The sequence below is a fragment of the Protopterus annectens genome, chromosome 4.part0 (genome assembly GCF_019279795.1).
Source record: "Protopterus annectens isolate FY-2018-M chromosome 4.part0, PAN1.0, whole genome shotgun sequence".
Taxonomy (NCBI): Eukaryota; Metazoa; Chordata; order Ceratodontiformes; family Protopteridae; genus Protopterus; species Protopterus annectens.
This window is the reverse complement of record NC_056733.1, coordinates 1,093,422,382-1,093,449,111: the sequence shown is the minus strand read 5'-3', so window position 1 is coordinate 1,093,449,111 and position 26,730 is coordinate 1,093,422,382. Positions and strand designations below refer to the sequence as shown.

The window sequence follows — 26,730 nt, the reverse complement described above, 5'->3', positions numbered from 1 at the left end:
ATTCCAGAGTGAAGGGAGCCTCTGGGTTATGAATCTGTCCCTCCAGCATGTCCTATTTATTTCAGTGCTGAGGTTCAAATCTCTCGAGCGCGTAGCTCGATGGGATTTGGATTTTTTGAGGTGCAGCATGTCCCTTAATTCCGGGTTGGACATGGCTTTATAAGTCAGGCACAGGTCACCTCTGAGCAGGAGGTATGCCACTGAGTAGAGCTGGAGTTTCTTTAACCGGGCAGCATATGGCATCTGTTTGAACCCTTTGATCCTCTTGATGAGGTACTTTTGGGGTCTTTCCAGTTGCTGCAAGTGTTTGGTAAGGTACATCCCAAAAGGGACATTGTACTCGATTATGGGCCTGATGAGGGATGAGTAAAGAGGCACAATGACCTCCCCTAATCTAGATGTGAATACCTTCATGATTAGGTGGGCTATATAAAATGTTTTTCTAACCACTTTGGCCATGTGGTTGAGAAATGAGAGATTGCTATCAACTTGGGTCCCCAGGTCCCTAATTACTTCTTCTGTACTTAATGGATTACCACCTATGTGGTAATTTGTGGGCACTTTGTTTTTGCCAAAGGGGATGTCTATACACTTTTTGGCGTTTAGCTTGAGGCCATGGCTCTGGCACCAGTTGTCTGTTTCTATGAGGCCCTTTTGGAGGATGCTTGTGTCGGCTGGAGAGCCGATTATGGCGCCCAGTTTGCAGTCATCTGCGAACTTGGTCAGCCACAGTCCTTCCGTGTTGGCCTGTACCTCCGAGAAATATATACCAAACAAGAGAGGTCCCAGGACTGAGCCTTGTGGGACGTCACTTGTAACTGGTTTGGAGTCTGACATGGCTCCAGCAATTCTAACCATGTGGGTTCTGTCCCTGAGCCAGTTTGCAACCCATCTAGTGACATAGGGGTTTATATTTAAGCTGGTGAGCTTATCTATAATGCCCGAGTGGGGTATTGTATCAAAGGCTTTTGCAAGGTCCAGGTAGGCTGTGTGGACCACCTTCCCTTCGTCAATGGCCTTGGTGACCGTTTCAAAGAAGTCGACCAGGTTTAAGATAGGCATATAATCTAGTTATCCATTACACACACACACACACACACACACACACACACACACACACACACACACACACACACACTCTATATGTGTGTGTGTGCAATATGTTGGCATACAGTTTGTTATTTATAATAAATGTTATATAGTACAGTTAAGCATTATTAATGTATACATTCTAGTAAATTTTGCTAAAAGTTTTAGTTATTCACTGTCACACATTGGCTATGTGTTGCACATGCAATCTTTGTCAATTTCTTTATGTCAGTATTTTTTTATTTCCTGGTTATTGAAGTATAAATTAATGTGAAATAGAAAAAGGGGGGTGAACATGACAGAAATAATTAAGGAACTAGTAAAGCACATTTTAATTCTACATCACTCATGAGATAGAAAAAAAACTTCCCACTGAAGGCACTGGGAAGTAGCACACCTCATAATTTTGCAAGCAAGGAGAGGTTTCACACCTCAGCATGAGTATGTGGGGGAAGGGCTGTCAGTTCTTTTAGAACAAAATAATTCCTTTACAAAACTCTGCTGTTTACTTACTTTCTCTTGCTGGAAGTAGCTAACAACTATTTTCAGCATAATACAAGCTCTGACAGACACATAAATGAGGCTCAGTTAGGGAAATGGAGAAATAGCTCTGTTACAGAATATGTATTAGATGACAGTGTTTCATAATCCTGCCATTCTGTCTTAATGGCATGAGAAAACAACACAACTTCCTTATGTGTAGCATGACTCATATAAAGTGGACTTAAAATGTATTCTGGGAAAAAGGAACGAAAGCAAGAAAACAAGATCACATTAGCAAAGCAGGCCCCATCATCCACCAGTTTGAGAGAAACACATTAAAATTGTAAAAGAAGCACTTAGAGTGATTTTGAGGCATTAAAACAGCTCAGAAAATCAGAAAACAATGATACAATGACAAAAAACATGTTTTTTTAATTCTAAAGTGATGTTTTCATTTTCATTTAAGAAATTGGTATACTGAAAAAAAGCACTAATTATATGTACCAGTGCAACATTTTGACTATATTCTACCATGAATTTGTAAATGAAAGCATCCATAATGTGCCCCTCCCTTACAGATGCCATATCATTAATTCCAATAAAGGCAACTTGACAGGAACTGTATTTTTTGACCTTCCTGTAGCATTTAACAACAGCATTCACAACATCATACTATTTAGCTGCATCCACACCTCTATAATAGCTTCGCTCACAAACTATGTACCTGTCTGAATCTTGACAGTTTGCTCTAACAGTGCTCTTTCTTCACCTCAAAATATCTTCATCTCTGCCCTCTTAGGATTGTTCTCCAGCCTCGTTTTTTTTTATTTCTTCATTAACCTCCTCCCCTTATCATATATGCCAGTAATATAGTATTCTATGGATCTGTTCCTGCTAAGAAACAATTCTATATAATCGTTATATGGATTCAGTAACTTTTATAAATTACTATGTAATAAGCAACTTATTGCAAACATAAAATCTTAAGTGATGTACCTTGGCATAAAACCAGAACTAAAAACATTGCCAAATCTGTTTGACCTCCTCCCTCCTTAACCAACAGCATTCAAGTACCTGGAACTACTAAACTCTTGTTAGCTACATCAATTCACATGCTTAGCTTAAAAGCAAAAATGAATTTAGTTTTAAACAGCTGTCACAGACTATCTGAATTCTTTACCCTTATGGGCAGAACAGTGATAGATAAAAATATACTAAAGATTCAGATGGAATATAGACTTGCCTATGCCTCAGAAAACAGCCCTGTAGATTTACAAACAATCCTCAAAAAGGTCTATGACTTCACCAACCCCCATAAGTACCTCTAAAGCACACAAAGTAGATCTGCTTATAAATAAACAAAGTTCCACCAATTTACCATCTCAAACAAGCCCTCAATAGCAGGACATTCTAAATATTCACCTCAAAAGTATCTGTAAAGGGTATAGCTTTCAATTTCCAAGCATTAATTTTATAGCAATGACCCTTAAAATCACAGCAGATAGTCAGAAAAAGGAGAACTTTGTTTTTCATGATAGAAGCTCTTGCTATATGTTTTTATTTTTTATTTTTTTACAAATAAGGAAGTGAGCTCAGTCCTCTATCTTAAAGCTGGGGACAGCTATCTTTTCACATTTCTGTTGTGGCTTTTTTACTTTGTCGGAGACATGCTTTTTTGTGATGCACAGGGTTCCTGGATGTGTGGCGGATTAACCGGAATCATTGATCTTTGTCATGTGATTTGCTGTCAAAAATCTGGTAAAACCTAAAATGCCACATGTACAAAACTAATTACACAATAATAGATGGTTACTATTCAAAAACAAGCATGCTGAGCAAGCATATATTAAAAGAAAAAAGTCTAGATGCTGAAGTACCACTGAGCAGCCAGACTTTTCTATCAGCATATACTAGAGGACACACAGAAATATAAAAACTAAAACAGAAATGTACTTGATTTTCCTCATAATTTTCTGCTGCTCTTGTAAATGTCTTTTAACATTTAATAAAAAAAAAAACTAAGCAAACAGCAATGGAGATTTTGTTTTCTCTGTCACTTCTCGTGCACTGATGTACTGTGCAAGTGTGAGAAATAAGCCCCATAAACATGCGCAGTACATCAGTATAGCAAAGGCATTGAAGAAGAAGACAAAAGCAACCTCATACAATTGCATTATTTAAGAAAGGTAAGTAATTTCTTTCTTAAATGATATTATTGTATGAAAGCAACAATACACTTCTGTTTGTGGGTATACCAGGATTTACTCATGATTGGCTTTGTTTAAGCATGTGAACAAACAACACCAACTGTGGGTAAATCCTGATATACCCACACACAGTCATAGATTTTTGCTTTATTGTGTTATGGTATCACCAAACCCAGAACTAATGCTGATGTCCAGTGACCACCTGAGTAAAGTAAATAATGTATGTATTTTTTTATTTTTATTGGATTTTCAATTTGTAAAATGATCACAATATTTACAGTCACAGATTTGTGAACACAATAAATGAAAAATGTCAACTAAACCTCACACACAAAAGAAAACACAACCATTTACAGGAGTGTCCATTAACCATGAAGTCATTCAAGTTATTATACGGTACATTAAATCTAAAATGTAGTTATTTTTACTTGTCAAGCAGATCTCTCTAAGTTTTGTCCATACATTGTAACAAGAGGTAATGGGCGGCCATTGTGGTGCAGCGGTTAGCATTGCTTCCTCACAGCAAGAGGTTCTCTTGTTCCATTTTCAGCTGGGGTGCCTTCTGTGTGGAGTCTGTATGTCCTCCTTGCAGTTGTGTGGGTTTCCTCCAGATGCTCTGGTTCCTCCCATATCCCAAAGACATGCTGTAGGTGTATTTGACACTCTAAATTGACCCTAGGTGTGAGTGGGTGTATGTGTGTGCCTTCTGTGGAAGATTGGGCACCAGGCTGACAACTTGACACCATAACACTCTACTACCAATTGTTCTGTGGACCATTTTTCTGCTGTGATGACCCCTAACTGGGAAAAGCCAAAAGAAGAAGAAGAAGAATTGTAACAAGAGGTAATCCTGGTTGTTCTTGACTTAACTGTAATCATTTCCAAGTGACAGACTTCAACTGCAATATTTATTAATTTTTTGAAGGAGGGTGTAGATTTGTTCTTCCAATTCTGAGTTATAACCTTTCTTGCTTTAGATAATATATACCACAAAATGCAATATTTCATTTTTTTAACACATATAGGAATAGCAGTGTTAAAAAAGATTAGTGATTTAGATAAAATTATCGCCAAAAAAAAACTGCAAAAAAGAGATTAATGTTATTCCACTAATGTGTTATGACAGTACAGTTAAAAAAACATGTGTTGCCAATCTGCTTTAAGTTCTTGTTTACATCTCCAACAAAGTTGTTTCTGCTTGAACATTAATTCAGTTTTATGTGGTGTGAAGAAAGAACTATGCAAAATTTTCCAAGTAAAGATATTCCATCTAAGAGATGACGTAGAAGATATTAGACCTAATTTTTTATCTTTTTCACTTGGTCTGTCATTAATTTGGGTAAAATAGTTCTAATTGTCATTGCAACTTTTTGTTTCTCTCCTCTCAACTCTATATAGTTAGATAAGAGACCCTGTCTCAGTGTGTTTTGTTGCATTAAGAATATTAGATATTCAATTAATTTTAAATGCATGCAAATTTTTGATATAGAGCTAATCAAATGTAAAAGGTGAAGGTTATAAACAGAATGTAAATATTACTAATCCCATGTGTAACAAAATAAAAAAAAACTTGCCCACTGTACCAACTAGGAAAAGAAATCCAGTTGTACTTTTTAACAAGGTCTTAGGTATAGTGTTACTTACTACTGATAGATTATTTTTATAACCTTTACTTAGACAATGTGAATACCAAACTCAAATTTGGACAATATGCATGCTAATACTCCTAATGGATTATGTTTTTCACCAATTGCTCTGGCTGTTATCCATTGTTTTTGTCATAGCTTGTCACTGCCCCTGATTGTATAGAATGTTTTGATTTTATCTTGTAGTTTTGGTCTGTTCCTGGTAGTCTGTTTTTTTTTTTTTTCAAATCATTAAGGATAGCAGTCACTTAATACCAGATACCTGAGCTTCATATTCTTCAGAAAATGTATGCTAATTTTAAACCTGTTATTCTAGCAACTGTCTAAGTATATCAGTGAATACTTAAGATCTAGCCCTGATTCTCTATATTTGTCCCTCATTATCGTGGGCCTTGTTTCTGATTCTTGAACTAAAATGTTGAGAGATGTATTTCTAAATGCAATGCCAGACTCCAATCTATTGGCTAAAATGGGTCCATTTAGATATTGTCCAAAATCCTGTTTAACAGATTTTAGGATAGAATAGAATAGAACTCCACAATAATGACAGACTTTAGAGTGCCAGAATTCTACAATGCAGTTTTATGCAAATTGGGTAATTATACAGAACTCTAAGTGAATAGCATAGCTACAACATTTATTGGAAATTTGTCGCACATTATTTCTGAAACTGTTTTTAATGACATTTTAAGACATGATAGCTTCAACTATTTTTATAGCTGCCATGTAAATACTATATAACAGGTTCATAGGTTGGTACTAGGCTATCAACCCTAGGGCCTGTACAAGCCTAGCCATAACAATTCCCTGGCTATTTCTTCCCACAATATTTACTTCCCTGGACCCCTGTCTAGCAGGGTGACTGATGTGATCCCCAGGGTAAATTTCCTATCTCCCATCTAGTCGTCAAGGTTCCTTTTGAAGAGGGCCAAGGAGGCACTCTGCTTGACAGGTATGGGCAGCCTACTCCAGAGTATGGGGAGTCTCTAGGTCAGGAACCTATCCCTCCAGCATGTTTTGTTCATTGCGATGACAAGCTTTAGGTCCCTGGAGCATGTGGCTCTTATGGATTAGGATTTCTTTAAGTGTAGCATGTCCAACAGCTCTGGGTTTGACATGGCCTTGTATGTTAAGCAGAGATCGCCTCTGAGTAGACAATATGTGACAGAGTATACCTGGGGTTTTTTTAGTCGGTCAGCATAGCACATCTGCTTTAGGCCTGTGATTCTTTTAGTGAGGTGTTTCTGCGGCCTTTTCAGTTGTTGCAGATGTGTTGTGAGGTACATACCAAATGGGGAATTGTACTCTATGATGGGTCTAATGAGAGATGAGTACAGTGGGACAATGATCTCCTTTATTCTGGATGAAAAGCCCTTAGTGATGAGGTGTGCCACATAGATGGATTTCCTGACTGTTGTGGTGATTTGGTTATCGAAGGTGAGACTACTGTCCACCTGTGTTCCTAAGTCTCTTATCACACTTTCGGTGTTTAGTGTACTGCCACCTGTGTGGTAATTCATGGGTACATGGTTTTTCCCAAAGGGGATAACCATATACTTCTTGACACTGAGCTTGAGCCATGGCTCTGGAACCAAGCATCTGTTTCTGTAAGGCCCCTTTTTAGACTATCCACATCATTTGGGGATTCAATAATGGCTCCCAGTTTGCAGTCATCTGCGAACTTTGTTAGCCAGAGTCCCTTAGTGTTGGCCTGTACTTCAGAGAAGATGCCAAACAAGAGCGGTCCCAGGACAGAACCCTGAGGTACTCCACTTGTAACTTGTCTGGAGCTGGATTTGGAGTTGGCTACTTTTACAGTGTATAGTCTGTCAGTAAGCCAATTGCCAACCCATTGAGTGATGTAGGGATTTATGCCCAGCTTAGTCAATTTATCTATGATTTCAGTGTAGGGGATGGTGTCAAAGACCTTGACTAGGTCCAGATAGGCTGTGTGGACCACCTTACCCTCATCCACAGCTCTGGAGACTGATTCTAAGAAGTCAATTAAGTTCAGGAGACACGATCAGCCCTTCACAAACCCAAAGTGGGTGGGGTCCAGTGTTTAAAGGTTGCCAATGTTTTTGTTTATAAGTTCCATAATAATACATTCCATGGCCTTGCAGATCAGGCTCATCAGACTGATGGGACAGTAGTTTCCAGGATCCAAGGTGGATCCCCCCTTGTGGAGTGGGATAACTGTAGCTGTGAGCCACTTAGTGGGCACAAAGCCTGAGGTGAAGCTATGATTAAACATGACACTTAGGTGAGGTGCCAGTTCATTTTGAAGTTCATGTAGTACACAGCCCCGGATATCATCTGGTCCCATGGATGCTGCATTCTTAGCTTTGGAGAGTGCAGTTTTTACCTGTGTGGCGGTGATTACTGGAATTTGGCAATCATTTGGTATTGAGATGGACCCTTAAGGGGGTGAGAGGGGTGTGAAGTTGGCACTGACTCGATCTGCCAGGATATTGGCAATGTCCTTGGGATCAATATATTTAATGCCATTCTGTTATAGCTCAGAGTAGATCTGAGCATTGCCATTTAGATTCTTGACATAGCTATAGAATGCCTTCTGGTTGTCTTTTGAATCTTTGGCGATTTTATTTTTGTAACTAGCTTTGGAGGATTTTATAAAACAATAGTACAGTCTGTTCCCTCTGGCTCGGATTCGAAATACTGGCACTCAAAGTAGTAAAAAAACTTCCTTTATTCGAACATTAGTTAAGCGCTTTCATCTAAAACACTTAGATTTCCTCAGAACATAAGTGTTCTGAGGAAGTCTAAGTGTTTTAGATGAAAGCGCTTAACTAATGTTCGAATAAAGGAAGTTTTTTTACTACTTTGAGTGCCAGTATTTCGAATCTGAGCCAGAGGGAACAGACTGTACTATTGTTTTATTGAGTTGACTGTTTCCTGAGTTCATTTAGTTTGGAGGATTTTAGGGATCTCAGCTTCTTATTGAGGCTGGTAAAGGAGTTTTTTGCATCCTGGGATTTTCCTCTTTTCTGTAACAGTTTCTTCCTTCTGTTGTATAGTTTTTTTTATGATGGGACCACCAGATTGGCTTCCTTTTTTGGAGGGGAGTGTCTTGGTTCTATTTGGGATGGCACGATTCATGCACGAGTGGATGTGCTCATACAGTGCTTTAGTGTAGGATTCAGCAGTTGAACTTTCAGTTCCCATCTGCATGGGTGTCGTGAAGTTTGTCACTTCTGAATTGAGTAGAATGAAGTTGGCCTTGGAGAAGTTTTTTACAGATGTTTCCTTACTGGGGGTGGGGGCTGGATGTGGATGTCAAAGGTGATTAACTTATGGTCGGACCTAATCAATGAGGGGTTGACTACTGGTGTGGAGCATCAATTTCCCATGTTGGTAATGACCAAGTCCGGGATATTGGAGCTCCTGGTGGGTCTATGGATTAGTTGATCCAGGGAATTGGAATTTATGAATTCCAAGAACCATTGGGCAAAGGTGTTGGTACATGAGTAGTTTTCCCAGTTAATGGCAGGGTAGTTGAAATCACCAGTATTAGGGTGTTTGGTTGTATCTTAATATTTTCCAGTATGTTTAGAAAGGTGTAGTGAGAATCTTGGGGCATGGTGGGGGATCTGTAGCAAGCTACAATTTGGATTGCAGTCTTACCTAGTGTTAGTTGCACCTGGAGAATTTCAGACGCATTGTGTTGCACAACTAGCCTGGAGGTGTGAATATCCTTGGTGAATATGGACACTCCTCCATCTTTAGTGTTTTGGTCCTGATTTGGTGGCCGAAAAGTGTGGTAAGAGTTGTAGGCTGGTATTGCAGGAGTGCTTTCTGGAGCCTTGAACCAGGTCTCAGTTACTGCACAGATATTAATGTTCTCCATTTTTAGGAGTGCCTCGAGAGAGAGTGCATTTGGAGGTTTAGACTTCTAGCATTGAGTAGCATTACCTTCAGATTTTGCATACTTGTACCTGTTACGGTGGTGGTTTTGTCCTTTGAGCCATGCCTAAAAAAGGCACTATAGGGGTAGCAAGAGCCTTAGCCAGTAACCTGAATCCCAGGGGTGACAGGTGCAGACCATCTCTGGCAAAGCATCGTGGTGTGTCGACCATGTCATCCCAAGCAGACAGATACTGGATCCCCTTTGAATGACACCAGAAGCTTAGCCAATTGTTGAAGTCAATCATTTTGTCCTTATACTGTGGTATCATTCTTGGTGAAGGCAGGATGCTACACAGGGCAATTCATTGTTCATTTCTAGTTGAAGACTATATAAGTCACTGGTCTCTTTTTCTGTGATGATGATATGCCAGAACGTTCTGCCAAACTGCATGCTGCTTTTACTGGTGTCTCTTATTATCTCTCTCCACCTCTAGGATTTCTTTTTTTGATTTTTACTCACATATTTAGGCTTGCTCCCTCATTAATTTGCTGATGTTACTCGCAAAGTTAGACCTATTAAAGGGAGCATATGCTTAAATAACAGAACTAAGCTTATGTAAGACTCAGTAGCACTAATGGTGTAAGCTCTAATGACCAAAAAACTTCTGTTGTGAAAAATAAAAAGTGATCCTCTTTCTGAGTCTATCCTATGATTTTTAAATGACAACTCTATGAAGTGTGATGCTCAAAGACTGAGAGGTTCACCTGTATTTTTTCAGTGATAGTAATCACATGGGCTGTGGTTGTGACTGATATAGATTTATTAAGATCAGTGCACTACCTACAGCTAACAGATGTAGATATAAACATGTTTGAATTAATGGATGGATGGGTGGATTCAGAGAATAAACAAAACAGGACAGAGAGACAGATTCATCACACAACACTTACCCCTTCTCTAGGAAAACTTCCATTCCAAAATGTTTTATTATTTATTTTATTTTATTTTACATTTGTTGACCAGGATAGTCTGACTGGATACCTGTCCATTTTCAGTGGAGGCCCAGGGAGAAAAGCTCCATACATACATACAGAAAAACTGTTACATTAAGCAAGTTAAAAAGTTACAGCACTGTTACAAATGCAATACGTAGGATAAAATGTATTAATTCTGTCATATATAAATCTGATTTGTTATAGATAACAATTAGGAAGCAATGTAGGGGTGGCCTAAAGACCTCTTTAGCACATGTTTATATTGGCAGAATTAGTCAGGATTAGAGCAAGGACATAGCCATTGCCTTTTAAAGTACTGTTTTACATTTTTTTTTTTAATTGGGTTAGAACGGGTTCTGAAGTAAGCTCAGCAGGAAGTGAGTTCCATATAGAGAGTCTCCAGATGAGCTGTTGCTTTTGAGGGTTTGGACCAGTAATTTGTTGGATGAGCGAAGTGTCTTAAGGTTGCTGTAAGGAGTGATCATTTTTGTAAGTATAGGTGTGTTTTCAGGTTGGTTGAGAATTTTATGTGCTACTATTAGCTGATTGTACTGAAGCTAGATAGGCAATTCTAGCCACCCTAGATTATTTAGGTTCAGAAAGTGGTGTGTTCTGCATACTGTTCCAGTGGCAAATCTAGCAATATGATTAAAGCAGCTAGAGAGTTTATTAAGGTCAGACTTACTCCTAGCTAGTGGGGTGAGGAAAGGTTTGATCTTATATAGTGAGCCAAGTTTTTTATTGACTTTTTTAATAGTTTGATTAATATGCATATCAAACTTGAGGTTATTATCAACTGTTACACCTAAGAGTTTGGTACAGAGATCTGGGACAATGACAGTGCCATTGTTAGATTTTATAGTAAAGGTTGGAGTGGAGGCTTTATGAGTGGGGGAGAAAAGCAGTAGTTTCACTTTGTTAGGATTTCATAGGAGACATTGATTACAGAGCCAATTTTCAACAGTATTAAAAACATTTTGGGATAGAGTCTGAAGACTTAAAGCAGATGTGGCAGAGGAAATCAAAGTGGAGTCATCCGCATATTGAATGCAGGTGGCTGTGTACAGGTCATTAATAAAGACAGAAAATAATATGGGTCCTAATATAGAGCCCTGAGGAACCCCAAAGGTGATAGGTAGAAGGGAAGATAGTTTGCTCTGCCATAGTACAGCCTGTTGTCTACCACTCAGATATGACTTGAACAACTGGATAGCCTGGACATCTAGGGGAATAGTTTTAAGTGTCTGTATGAGTAGTTGGCGGATGACCATGTCGACAGCTTTGGAGAGATCAAGAAAGAGGACAAAAGAAAGCTTATTGTTGTTTTGGTTTTGATTACTAACATTGGAGAAGGAGAGGAGGGCTGTGGTTGTACTGTGGAATGGTCTGAAACCATGCTGCGAGTTAGCCAGGAGATTGTGCTGAATGAGATGGCTCAGGAGTTGTTTATGGATGCACTTCTCAATAATTTTAGCCAGGGGTGAAAGAATAGCTATAGGTCTGTAATTTGACAGTTCAGTGGAACTGCCCCCTTTGTGGAGTGGAATAACATGGGATGTCTTCCAGATGGAGGGGATAGTGGCTTCTAATATAGTTCTATTGATCAGGCTAGAGATTGGGTATGCTATGGCATCCACAGCTTTTTGTAGACACTCAGCTGGGAGGAGATCCGCTGCAAGGGTGGTAGTTTTAGTTTCTTGATTAGGGCATGGTTAAGTGATGTGAAAACTGGTTGAAAGTTAAAGGGGAGTTGAGAACTAGGTGTGGTGGCATTAGGACTTGGGCACTGGGAGATAGTTGGTTAGCTAGTGATTGGAAAGTTTCTGTGAAGAAACTATTAAAAGAATTGACAACGTCTTCCAAACGTTTTTGGATGGTAGCCAAGGGGGTAGGAGTTTTGCATTCCCTTGGGTGAATCATTTTATTTATGCCTGCCCAAAACCTTTGTGGATTGTTTTGATGCTTCTGTTGTAAATGGCAGTAAAAGTTTTTTTTTTATCTAGGGTGGTAGATTTTTTAGTGCTCTTCCTTAGTTGTCTAAATCTAAGTTGATCTAAGGGGGATTTTGTGGTACGCCAAGTGGTCCAAGCTTTGCTTCTAAGTAAGATCATTTCTCTGGTTTCTTTTGAAAGCCATGGAGCAATGTTTGCTTTAGTTCTTATAGAACGTGCAGGTGCATGGGTATCAAGGATGGCTAGGAATTTGGTGCTGAAATATAATACAGCTTCTTCAAGTGGTACATGTTTTAGGACTGCTCAATTACATGCTTTGAGTTCATTTTGGAAATTAGCGGGATTAAAGTTTTTGTTGTTTCTAATTGTTTTGCAAGTAGGTTGGTGGGGGGATGTCAGTCTTTTTCCTGATTATATAGGTAAGAAAATGGTCACTTATGTCTTCAGGTCGAAACCAGCCCTATACATGTGTGGATGGCTATTATGGAGTATCCAATCTAGGATACTATCTTTGTTGTTAGGTTTACTGATCCTAGTAGGGGAGGATATGATCTGAGTAAATCCGTATAGATTTACATGGATGGTCGGAGATTCTGAGGAACAAATATTCCAGTCGATGTTGAAGTCTCCTATTACAATGGTTTCTTGAGGGTAGGTACTAAACGGCCAAGAGACGATATCTTCTAGGGTGTTTGCATTATTACCTGGGGGAATGACACAGGCTATGTTAATACCTTTGTTTTTATTAATTTGAAGCTTGGTAATGAGAAGTTCAGCATTATCAACACGGGGTGGTTGTGTGGAATCAGAGGTCACATCTAGAGTAGTTTTGTATAGTACAGCTACCCCTCCTCCCTTCCTAGTGGTACGATCTAACTTTAGTATGTTATAACCTGGGGGTAAAACCTTATCTGGTGTTGATGGTTTTAGCCAGGTTTCAGTAAGACAAAGTATATCTGGGGATTGTGTATCTAAGAGTGCATGCAGGTGGTAGACCTTATTATTTAAGCTTCTAATATTTAGGTGACTGACCAGGAGTGAGTCTGAAGGTCTATTTAAAGTTCATAAGTTGGTGGGAATAGTAGAATTGGAGCTAGGATCGACTAGTGTGGTTGGCCCAGGGTTTGGATGAATGCCCCCATCCCTTGTGAGATTGCCATGTAGTCTAATTGTGGGCTTTAGGAATTTAAATATTAGTCTTAGGTAATTCTTGGTTTTGGGTTGATATATCTGGATCTAATGGGTTGGTGGTATTTTGTATCCAAGGAGTTAGTTGTAAGGGGGATTATTAAGTGGTCTAATTTAATTTGTATTACTGGAGTGGTGGTTTGGCTTCTTGGGTAGTGGTAGCCTAGGTAGGACAGATTTTCGTAGGTGGTGAGACGATATGGAATTATCATCAAGGGTAGTAGGCAGTATAATAGTCTTAATTTGAGAGGTTTCATGGCCAACAACAGAGGGATTGTCTAGATATTAGCTTTGATTTTTGCCCAACTTGAGTAGAGGGATAATTAGGATAGGTAGGTACGGGGGGTCCTGATAATGTCTGGAGAGTTGTTAATTGGGTCTAAAAAGAGGGAGGTGGTGGTTTTAGAGCTATAAATTTAGGAGTAGAAGGGGTGGGTGGGATGCAGAGTGAGCCTGAACGCAGCGAGGGAGAGCAAAGCGGGGCTTAACCTGACCATGAGATCTGTAGGACCTGTATAAGCACAAAGTACAATGAGGCTTTTTTATTTATTTATTTATTTTGAGCAGAGCAGGGCTTAACCTGACCATGAGATCTGTAGGACCTGTATAAGCATATAAGTACAATGAGGCGTTTTTATTTATTTATTTATTTATTTTTAAAATACTTTCTTACCCTTATTTTTGCCTTCAGTATACAATTTTTACATAGTATACTGTTAGTGATAATTTTTTTCAGCCTTTTCACACAGTAAGCTTTCTTCTGCCAATTTTCTATTTTTGTAGTTGTAGGGCTGCTTAGAAGCTTAGATATGTTCACTAGGAAATCCTTAGAGATGGATATTGGAGTAACCTAGTTTAGTATTTTAGGGTTGATTGTGGGGCTTTGAGGCATTACTGGTAGTGCTGTAGACATGTTATGGCTAGACAATATAGTACATACAGACGGGCTAAGTTAATATTAACCTTGGCAGATCTTTTCAGAGTCGAGGGACTGTGCAAGAAAGTTTCCAGTTAGGTTTCAGCAGGGGAGGTGTCCTTCTAGCAGTCAAGCCTTTCAGGGATCTAGCAGACAGAGGGGGATAGAACCAGTGAGTAGAATTCAACTGCTGACGACCACTTGTGTCCTGATGGGAGACCAGTAATTTAAAGATAAAATAAGCAATGCCACACACTTTCTTCCTTCAAAAAGGAGTAAGATACCCAAATAAGCCTAGGGTAGCTATGACTTATCACCTAGATGATTGTGATATGGGTAGAACAGGCCTACCAGATCTGGAAATGTATTCATTGTCAGCTATAATAAAAACTATATCATTGTGGTTAAACACAAATTATATTTCCAAATGGAAACAAGTACCTGAGAAAATATGGTTAAAATTGTGCTTAGTCTCATCAAAAATTTGCACTGAACTGGTACCTGACAACATTCTATGGTTATTTAAAGAATACATTACTGTCAATAAACATAAACACAAACTCTAAACTTATCACTTGCAGGTTAAAAGCATATACAATGTTTATGAACAGCAATCCTAACATAAAAGCTTGGCTGGTTTTGTTGTATTCAATTGCATACACTCAAAGTAACATCATAACCTCTGATATGAAAGCAGTCAAAATACTGAAGAACAAAGGGTTGATATACTGGTATTAATTGGTGGACTGTGGGAAAGTACAGACAACAGATCAAATTAAAAGGAAATTTGATTTAGATAATAATGTATGGCTACTGATATAGGACTTAAGACAATCTATACTAAATAAACAATAGATAATGCAATCCATGGCTAGGTAGGCAATACATAAATTCATACAACACCTAATATTAACAATAAACCAACCTATTACTGGAAAAGGACACCTATCATCTATTTATAAAATAAACACGAAAATAAAAATCTGTAGTGGTGCTGCGGTAGCGTTGTCGCCTCACAGCAAGACGTTGTCCCGTTCGATTCTCAGCTACAGTGTCTTCTGTGTGGAGGCATACGTGAATGGGCATGCCTTTGTTGAAGGTTGTGCAGCAGGGCTGGTAACTCGGCACATAAAAATCCACTACCAAACATTAGCAGACCGGAGTTCCACTGTGGTGACCCCTAACCGGGATAAGCCGAAAGACACAACAACAACAACCATAAAGGAAACCTATGGGAATACTATAGAACAATTAATAGTCATATGCCAAATGATAGAGACAAAAAAATATATCCTTCTCTCCATAAAACAAATGTCTCTCTCACTACACTGGAAAAGTTTTACATGGCAGTTTCTGCATAGATCCTATTTAACACTACACAAAATGGAGCTAATGTACAATAAAAACATTGGCTGTTGGAGATGCAAATTAAAAATAAAAGCAGACTGGCTACATATGTTCTTTGAATGTCAATTGATTAAACCATGTTGAGATAAAATTAATTACTTTTTACTGTCATGAAAAGAAATACTGCCAGCCGAGCTATATGGAGTTTTATAAATAATTATATGTCATCTGTTAATATTAACATGATTTATATGGAAGTGTAACAAAAGGAGAAACTGCCAGCACAGCTGTCTGGACTTGTGTAAATTGTTATGTGTCATTTGTAAATGTCAACATGCTTGTGTTACAACTGTATTAGAACAATGTATTATGTGTATATCAAACTGCTGGTACAGAAGCGTGTGTTGAAAAAGTATTTTACAAAGAAGAGATATTTTGTAAAGTACTGAGCTAAAATGTAACCACAGCATGCTCTATTGGAATAGAAAAGAAATGTATCCACACTATTGTAACTGTTTAGATCTATATATTTTAACAATGGAAACTGCAACACAAGAAGTTAACTTCAGAACAATAGTTGTAATTAAACTACTTTATGGCTGGGCCATAAAAAAGGATGTTATCTTTCAGTTTTGATGCAGTAACAAACACAGTGTCTAGAACTAGAGGTTTTGTCCAAGTGTTTATTGTTTTATGACATCCGGGATCTGCCTTAGATCTAAGAAAAGTCCTTGTTTATGTGTTTTCACAAGTAGATGCTACATGCTACCAGCTGTATCAATGGTTGTTTTAGAGCCTGAGAACTGAAGTCAGGTGACAAGAAGTGATATCATCCTGCAAGCTAACCCAGCAGTAATATTTGAGATATTAATTTAAGAACTCTGAGAGTACTTAGATATTTATTTGGTGACACTATGTAAGCCACTCCTAATAGCCTTGCTCTTGGTCAAACTACTATTTGTATTGATAGTAGCATTACACAGTAAAATTGGACACTCTTTGTTAAGGGCCTTAAAGTAGCTGATAAGGATATAGCTGGTGGCAGTGATAACTACCTTGTAGTCTGGGAAAAGGGGGAATGACTAGTAAACTTGTGCCAGCCTTTCCTAGGTGCATGTGTGTGAGTATAAATCAAACTTCAAAGAGTGTGTGGGTCAGCTACTTAGGCAGAGACATGAAGCACTGGTTGGACAGAGAGGGTGCTGGAGGTCTTGGCTTGGCCACTCAGCTGAGATCTCAACTCTATATTTGTGCCAGTGGGGAGTCTTATTGGGTATCTGGAGAAAGAGAGAGAAACCAGCCCCAGACTGTGGTCTCTGTGTGCTCTTAAGGGAAATTGCATTTGATACAGAGAGCTGCATCTGGAAATACTGTGTGTGTAACTTGGCATCTTCCCAATGTACATCCCAGTGGTGCTAGTGGCGAGGATTGAGGATCCTTGATTACTGGGACAGTGGTAGTGCATCATATTTACAAGAGTTGTTCAATGATAAATTTTGGTTATCTAAGTCTTTGATTCTGTTTAATGGCCCTGCACCTGACTGTGTTTCAAGAACAAAATATACAATGTTATGGACCCTTTTAGCTACTGCAAGAAAGAACACAACAATTACATGGAAGTTGGAGTCTTCTTCTACCTTCACGCAATACAAAAATATTACATCAACAGTATCACAGTTGAAAATGAGCACCATCAAGGGAAGAACCAAAAGAATTACACCATTGTATCTGGCATGGCAAAAAGTAACTGAAATACTAGAGAGTAATGACTGTAGTAAGCTTTGATTTGGACGTTTATAGAAACAGAAGAAACACTATATATAAACCATAGACACCCTTGTAAATAGTTTGTTTCTGTTAGTTTTATTTATTTACATGTTCAAATGTTGTATATATATATATATATATATATATATATATATATATATATATATATATATATATATATACATATGAAAAGAGACATAGAGGAGCTCTCTGATTATGTAGCCCAGGCAGGTATGACCCTGACCTTGAGCAGTATCCTACCTTCACCAAGAATGATGCCACAATACAGAGACAAGATCAGCTTTAATAATTGGCTTAAACTCTGGTGTCATTCAAAGGGGATCCAATGTCTGTCTGCCTGGGATGACATGCTGGACAAGCCACGCTGCCCATGAGGGATGGCTTGCACCTGTCACCCCTGGGCTTCCGGATATTGGCAAAGGCTCTTGCCACCCCCATAGTGCCTTTTTTAGGCAAGGCTCAAATTCTAAACCTACCACCCTAGAACACAAAAAAGGAAAAAAACTAAGGGTAATGCTGCTCAATGCCAGAAGTCTCAACCTCAAGATGCATGCACTCGAGGCCCTTCTCAGTATGGAGAACATCGATGTCTGTGCTGTGACTGAAACCTGGTTCAAGGCTCCCGAGAGCACCCCAGCACTATCAGGCTTTACCTCATATCATGCGTTCCGGCCCCAAAATCCGGACAACACCAAGAAAGGAGGGGGGGTGTCTATATTCATCAAGGACACTCACACCTCAAGGTTGGTGGCAACGCATGATGCATCGGAAACCATCCAGGTGCAATTAACTATAGGCAAGACTGCTCTGCAATTTGTAGCATGTTACAGGCCACCCTCTCAATCTCAGGAACCTCACATAGCTTTCCTGAAAACACTGGAGGGTATAAATGTATCTCCAAACACCATCATACTAGGTGATTTCAACTACCCGAATATAGACTGGGATCACTACTCAAGCCCCAACACTCTAGCCCAAAGGTTCCTAGAGGTCATAAACTCATATGCCATGGAACAACTAGTCACCATCCCCACAAGAGGAGATAACATACTAGATCTCATCATCACGAACATGGGGTCACAATGTTCAACACCGGAAGTATACCCCTCACTGGTGAGATCAGACCATAAACTAATCTCACTGGAAGTCCACATCCCGCCCCCACCTGAGATAAAAAAGACCACAGTGAAGAACTTCTCAAAAGCCAACTTCACACTTCTAAAGACTAGTGTGGTCTCTTTTAAGGCCCCCGAGACTGCGGAAACCATTACTCAAGCCACTGAATCACTTACAAACGCCTTCTACCAGCACCTACAGGACTGCATGGATCAGGCAATCCCAAACAAAACAAAGACTCTTTGTACCAAAGGCAAGCGTCCAGTCTGGTGGACCCCAGCCATAAACAAGATCTACAACAAAAGGAGGAAGCTACTACAAGATAGAGCAAAATCCTTAAAAGGGAAAACACCCTTGATCATTATAAGTAAAAAACTAAGATCTCTCATAAAATCATCCAAGGAAAATTTTGAGAGAAAAGTCGCTAAGGACTCAAAGGACAATCATAAGGCCTTCTTTAGCTATGTTAGAAACCGGGGAGGAAACTCCCAGATATGCTCAGAATTAGTTCAAAATGATGTAAAAATTACTGAACCTACAGACATTGCCAACATACTGGCTGACAGGTTCAGTGCAAACTTCTCCTCCCCCAAAAGGTGAGATATCTATACCAGAGAATTATAGCCCCCCAAACATCTCTAACGCTCAGGTGAGAACTGCTCTCTCCAAGGCAAAAAACACAGCATCCATGGGACCAGATGGTGTCCCCGGATGTGTGCTCCACGAACTCAATGAGGAATTAAACCTGCAGTTAGGGTAGCTGTTTAATCTTAGCCTCACCTCAGGGTACGTGCCTAAGGAGTGGCGTACGGCAACTGTGGTCCCACTCCGCAAAGGCGGTGCTTCCACCGACCCGGGAAATTACCGTCCCATCAGCTTGACAAGCTTGATCTGCAAAGCTATGGAGAGGATCATAATGGAACTCATAAATAAAGACATAGGAGACTTGCAGACTTTGGATCCGACCCAGTTCTGCTTTGTCAAAGGCAGATCATGCCTATTAAACTTGGTTGACTTTTTCGAGACAGTCACCAAAGCCATTGATGAGGGAAAGGCAGTCCACACAGCCTACCTCGACCTGGCAAAGGCTTTCGACACAATACCCCACTCAGGTATCATTGAAAAACTCATCAGCTTAAATGTAAACCCATACGTCACAAGATGGGTTGCAAACTGGCTAAGTAACAGAACCCACAGGGTCAGAGTTGCTGGCGCCATGTCAGACTCAAAGCCTGTCACAAGTGGTGTCCCACAGGGCTCAGTCTTGGGCCCTCTCCTGTTCAGCATCTACTTTTCAGAAGTACAAGCAAACACAGGAGGATTATGACTGACAAAATTTGCAGATGACTGCAAACTGGGCGCCATAGTCGAGAACACATCTGACACAGATATCCTTCAGAAGGGTCTTACAGAAACGGATAACTGGTGCCAGAGCCATGGCCTAAAGTTAAACGCCAAAAAATGCATAGTCATACCCTTTGGGAAAAACAAGGTTACCCCTAGCTACCATATAGGTGGCAACCCACTAAGCACAGAAGAGGTTATCAGGGATCTGGGGACCCAGGTTGACAGTAACCTTTCATTTGACACTCACGTTGCCAAAGTAGTTAGGAAGACCTTCTACATTGCCCACCTGATCATGAAGGGATTCACATCCAGATCAAGGGAAGTCATCGTCCCCCTGTACTCATCACTCATCAGACCAATGATTGAGTACAATGCCCCATTCGGAATGTATCTGACATGACACATGCAGCAACTGGAAAGGCCCCAAAAGTTCCTCACCAAAAGGATAAAAGGTCTCAAAAATATGTCCTATGCTGCCTGACTGAAGGAACTTCAGCTCTATTCAGTCACTTACCGTCTGCTCAGAGGTGACCTGTGCCTGACATACAAGGCCATGTCCAACCCAGAATTGATGAACATGCTTCACCTCAAAAAATCTAGATCCCTCAGAACTACAAGGGCGGGAGACTTAAACCTTGACACGGTTATTAATAGGGCGTGCTGGAGGGACAGATTCATCACCCAGAGACTCCCTATGCTGTGGAACAAAATCCCGGTACATGTGAGGCAGAGCACCTCGCTGGCTTTGTTCAAGAGAAATCTTGACCAATGGATGGGAGATTGCAGATATACCCCAGGGATTATCTCAGTGTCACTGCTTGACAGAGGCACAGCAAAATAATGGGCATAGTATCCTCCAAACTAAAGGGGTGGCGAAAGCCACAAAACTCTGGGCTAGGCTTATAAATGCCCTTGGGCAGATAGCCTAGTATGAACCTATGAACCTATATATAATTCTTTATGTCTGAAAATAAATAAAAATATTTAAGGAAAAAAGAGAAAAACTACTGGGTGGGTATTCACAAATACACCATTGATATAATTGGCCCACTGCTCCTTGGAAAAGGATGTAAGGTTTAAAGGTGGGTATTGGCAAGGCTAAATGACCTCTGGACCCAGTTGCCTTGTATTTTCACTGATTCTATAATTTTACGAATGAATGAATGAAAAATGGTGAATGATGCTTCTTATAACTTGCATGTATATATCAACTAAACGTCATTCAAAAACAGCTTACCTCGTTCCTGTTATTTAAATCAATCAGCAGGGAATGAGGTTCCACGTGTTCCTTTCCAGTACAAGAGTTTACCTTAGCTGGATCCTGGGACCGGACTTCCTGCAGGTAACCCTGATGTAAAGTTCCTCTAGCAAGTGAATCTAAATAGCTTGTCCGGAAACTCACAATGTTTGAGCTACGCAAATTCTGATCTAAGGCACTGAGATGTCTGGATTTCTTGAATCTGTAGGCTTTGAATATCAGCAAAATTATCACCGACACTAAGAATAAAAAGGTTACAACAGCTAATGAAATTACTAGATAAATAGTTAAATGTGAGTCGAAATCTTCTGTTTTCTCCTCGTCTATAATTTCCAAATGGTTCCCAGACAAGTTTTCTGTTATCACTACTTTAACTGTTACTGTTGTTGAAAGGGAAGGTCTTCCATTGTCTTTGACAATTACTATCAATGTATGTCGATTACTATCTTTTTCTGCAATTCCCCGAACTGTTGTTATTTCTCCTGTGTGAACCCCCACTGAAAAAAGACTTGGATCTGAAGACTTCAGAAGGTGAAAGGAGAGCCAGGCGTTTTGTCCAGAGTCTGCATCAACAGCAATGACTTTGCTAACAACATATCCAGCTTCTGCATTCCTAGGGACAATCTCTGCTGAAAAGGAACTGTCATTTGGGGAGGGGTGTAGCAGAGTAGGGGCGTTATCGTTTTGATCTGTAATATATAACTTGATAGTAGCATTACTGCTTAATGTGGGAGTACCAGAATCCCGAGCTTGAACAAGAAATGTCAATTCTTTCAACTGCTCATAATCGAAAGGTCTCACTGCAAATATATTGCCGCTGTGTGAATTAATTGTGATAAAATGAGATAATGGGAAATCATTAACCATGTCTTCAATAACAGAATAAAATACCTGAGCGTTTTCAGAAGTGTCCATATCAGTTGCCATAACTGATCCAATAAGAGCACCTGGGTTATTGTTTTCTATAATCTGCATTTTGTACCACCCTTTATTGAAAACTGGACGGTTATCATTAATGTCTGAAATCAGTAAATGTATAATTGCTGTAGAAGACAGTGGTGGAGACCCATCATCAACTGCAGTGATAGCAATGTTGTAGACTGACTTTTTCTCACGATCAAGTTGGCCGTCTGTTACTAAACGGTAAAAGTTCTTGAAGGGGGATGATAATTTGAAAGGTTGGTGGCCCTGTATTGAGCATCGGATGTCTCCGTTACCACCACCATCTCTATCTTTAACGTTTAAGAGAGCTACAATAGTCTGACTTGAAGCATTCTCTGGTACCGAACTTCTGACCGATGTGAGGACTATCTCTGGTGGATTGTCATTAACATCATCAATTTCAATTACAACTTTACAAAATGATGTCAAGCCACCACCGTCCCTTGCTTCCACTTTCATCTGAAAAATGTTTCTGTCTTCAAAATCCAGTGGTTCAACTACAGTTATTTCTCCTGTTTTGTTATTTAACTTAAAAATGTGACCAATTGCCTCTGAAATATGAGATAATGCATACGTGATGTCACCATTAGGTCCATCATCCAGGTCTGTAGCGGTCACCTTCAGGGCTACATAATTTTTACCATTCTGTTCAAAAAGTTTCACTTTGTAAACGGATTGATTAAAAATCGGTGCATTATCGTTGGTATCTAGAACAATTATTTGAACTACAGCTGTTCCCGTTCTTTGAGGTTCGCCGCCATCTACTGCAGTCAGTTGTAATGACATTTTACGCATCTTTTCGTAATCTAATGGCTTCACTAGTTGTATCTCAACATGCTTGCTCTGATCATTTCCCGTAAGGACATTTAGACGAAAATTATCGTTTGAGACAATCTGATAGTTTTGGACAGCATTAGTACCCACATCCAAATCCTGCGCATTTTCTATGGCGAAATTCGTTCCCGGGGGTGTTTGCTCCGGTATGGTGATAACAATTTCCTTTTGAGGGAAGATTGGGGGATTGTCATTCACATCTAAAATTTCCACTTCTGTGCGGAACAGCTGTAATGTATTTTCAACTACAAGCTGGAAGTATAGCATGCAGTTAGGTATCTCTCCACAGATTTCTTCTCTGTCTATCCGTTCATTTATTAACAACATTCCTGTATTTTTATTTATTTGAAAGTACTGCTTAGTGCCTTCACTTACTATATGCGCTCCACCTTCGGTCAGTATTTTGGGCTCCAGTCCCAGGTCATTTGCGATATTGGAGACCAGGTAACCTTTGGCCAGTTCTTCTCTAACAGAGTAGCGCAGCGTGGAATCCGCTTTGTTACAAAATAACAGAACCAGAAGCAAATAACCAGCTTGGATGTTTGCAACCACACATGTGGATAAAGTCAGGAAGCCCATTATACAACAATCTGCTCCTTATGGTTTTAGCTGCAAGAAACAGTCTCCTCTCCTTTACTAGTAACTATAACACTGACCTGAGATGTGGTCCTCTGAGCTGCCTTTATCGAATGCAGATATTCCCTTTAAAAGCACTTCTATTTCAAGAAATAACTTTAGATGTTCTGTTAACTTACACATAGAGCAACAGCGACACGAAGTGTTTATGTGTGGAATAAAGTGATAAACCAACACATTTAATCTAGTATTTTTGAAATAAGGATAACAATAAAACACAATTCGTGAAACAGGCAAACACAGCAAGCAGTTTTTATTTATTTTACAGTTACACTGCTCTAAAGACCCTTTCAAACACAGTCCGCGAAATAGCAACCGTTATAAACGCAGTGGAAAACTCACTCAACAGCCACCAAGATGCTTCATCAAGAGGTTGTAATTAAATACTTCACGCTTTCAAAGAATAACATCCACCTGCTCCATAGAAAATGCCCCAGAATAGTTTGCTCCATAGCAATTGTCCCATTATGCTATAGTGTGGTAAAACGGATCCGAAACAGAAGCAGTTTCTTTTACTAGTTTGTTAAAGTGGTGTGGATTTTTTTAAGTCTGAATTTTCATCTTGAGGAGCATGTTTCCATAAAAGTTTCTTAAAAAGAAAATAGTGTTGTTTGGAAAGTTGCAATTGTGTCCACAATTCACGGGACTGGAGAAATGCCTAGACCTTAGATTATACAGACTGCGTCACAATGGGTCAATGGTAGCAACTATTTTTGGGCAATTTCTGCATACACATTGGACTGGAAGCAAATCAAAACTCCAAGCAGGTCGAGTGCGGTTTTGTGTGGGTGGGACTGGGAGTGGGATGAGGGACAACAGTATCGTAGATGGAGTAATTATTGTACTAAATAAAAATGCTTCGCACAACGCCTCTTACAACTGAAGTCTGAAAATAAAGAAAGAGAACTGTAACTTGGTGCTAATACGTATATAATGATATCAAGTGTGTAGCTAGACATACTTGTACTCAGCTGAGTACATTTTTTCTAAACATCTTTCAAAAACGTTATGATTCAAACAACGCAAAACGTTTAGAACTGTTTAAACTAGCATGTACTGGTAAAGCTTTCTAAGGCATGCATACCTCTCAACTGTGTCTAGATTTTCTAAGACTATCCAGACATTTGCCTCATATTTTTGGTCTGTTTCTCATAAAATTTATGTCTTTCTGACAAATTACATAAAATTGAAGTTACTAAATGATAACATACCTTTAATTTTCAGACTTTATATCCTTCAGAAAATGTATGCAAACACAAAGCCTATTATTCTACTTTCCAAGTTTATAAGTGCAATATTTAAAATATATCCCTATTTTGGGGTGTCTTTCCTCCCATTATTTCAAGCTCTGTCCAGATTTCTTGTGCTAAGAGGATTAGATGTATAAAAGCCTGCTTATGTGATAAGAATGCACCAATAAATATACTTATTTTAGGATAAAAGGGGCAGCAGCTGAAAACAGTGTGTGTACCTCTTCAAAGTGTACAGGGGCTACATTTCGAAGGCTGAATGCATTTTGAAGGTTGGTGGTGGGGATAGCAATATGAGGTTTCAGTACAAAATATAAATTTCTGGCTACACCTCTGAATGCTATATATGAGAAATGCATGTCATCTTCAAATGTTCAACTATTGTGATTAGCTGACCTCCTTACAGTAGCCATTGCATGAAGGGCTGCCTTAGCAATTACAGGCTCCTATTTAGACCATTTTGGTGGGTACCTCAGCTATCTTCCCCACCACCACAACCACCACACTACCTTATCCTCCACCTGCTGGCTTCTTGACCTTACGATTATTTCAGGTTAGATAACAGGAAGTTTGCTATTGTTATGTATTCAAATAAAACAATATGTTCATACTTTGTCATAAAACAAGTTACAAGAGCAACTACTGGACTCCTGGATTACTCCCCAATCCAACATCTTCTGTAGTTCCTCTCTCAGGGACTTCTTAACTCAGTCAGGCACATTATAAGGGGCCTGTTTAATGGGCCACTGAGGTCAGGTGCATACATGGTGTGTCAACAGGTGGGTGCACCCTGGTTTACGAGTAAACACATTCCCAAATTCTTCAGTACTGTCCAGATCTCCTGAACCTGGGCAAGAAATAGCTGTATACTCCTCCCTTGTTCCCATCACACTTTTTTGTTTTATTCTATTTTATTTTTTTCTGTCTCTCTCCTCTTCTCTCCTTTCCTTTCCTGGCATTTGAGCCATGGCTTTCTCTTCTTCACATCTCATGCTCAGCAATTGTACATGCTGAAAATTTTGTTCTTTGCCTTTTATTATCTCCATAGAAACATTGGACTATATGATGTGACAGAGTACAGGTACTGTTACCTGTTTTACTACTTATATTACTTACTGAATTATTGAGTCATGCTTGCTTATAATTATGTTCATTTCATGGATTGGAAATCACATGTTCATCCCCAGTCTGGCCCCCACCATGTCTCTGATGGACATAGGTTGACAGTAAGTAAGTAAATACATCCTCAACTAATATCACCCCCACATAACCCTTAGCTACTGGTTTACTAACATACCCCACCATATAGGCGACCAAGTAACTCTGGTTCAAAACTGGATTGTGTTGCATGGCCAGGCTTGCGAAGACCCTGTTGGTCATTAACCTAGTATGAACCTATGAATCTATGCTACATATTATCCTGACTTACACTTCTTTTAATGCTTACTCTTATATTACCACTGTAGCACAAATATTGATTAAAGTTTGTTTATTTGGTTGTTTTCCAATGGGTTACTGTTTTACACATTTCTACCTCTGCCTCCCCCTGCTTAGCACATGCACCTTATGTTTCACCTCTCTGAGATAATTTTGCTCCTCTTGATGACTGCACAAAGCATTTCTCTGCCATACTGCTGAACTGGTAACAAAGATTCTGTCGCAAGTCCTAGTGATCAGAAGTTACTTCACCTCACAGTATATGCATTTTTATACTTACTAGTGTTTGTTTTCATGCTGTCTGAGACTGATAATTCCACAATTATTTCTTGCAGTTTTATTCATTATTAACTATTCATAAGCATCATATCAACATGATAAGCAACTGACTACTATGGGAGTAGAAGCAGCCATACAAGAGGCATGAAGCT

At 39.4% G+C, this 26,730-nt stretch overlaps 1 protein-coding gene across 2 annotated transcripts in view; it reads right to left on the bottom strand.

Annotated features, from left to right (window-relative positions):
* Window positions 1-26,730, bottom strand: part of LOC122799766 (protocadherin beta-15-like) — an 886,413-nt gene that overhangs the window by 833,770 nt on the left and 25,913 nt on the right. Inside the window, exon 1 of one of the 2 annotated variants that reach the window (XM_044069055.1) lies at window positions 21,180-23,636. The exons of the other annotated variant lie outside the window; for it this stretch is intronic. Coding sequence (XP_043924990.1) covers window positions 21,180-23,555 — 2,376 coding nt within the window. The 5' untranslated portion in view covers window positions 23,556-23,636. Of the gene's footprint in view, window positions 1-21,179; window positions 23,637-26,730 lie in introns of those variants that run through there. 2 annotated transcript variants of the gene reach the window in all.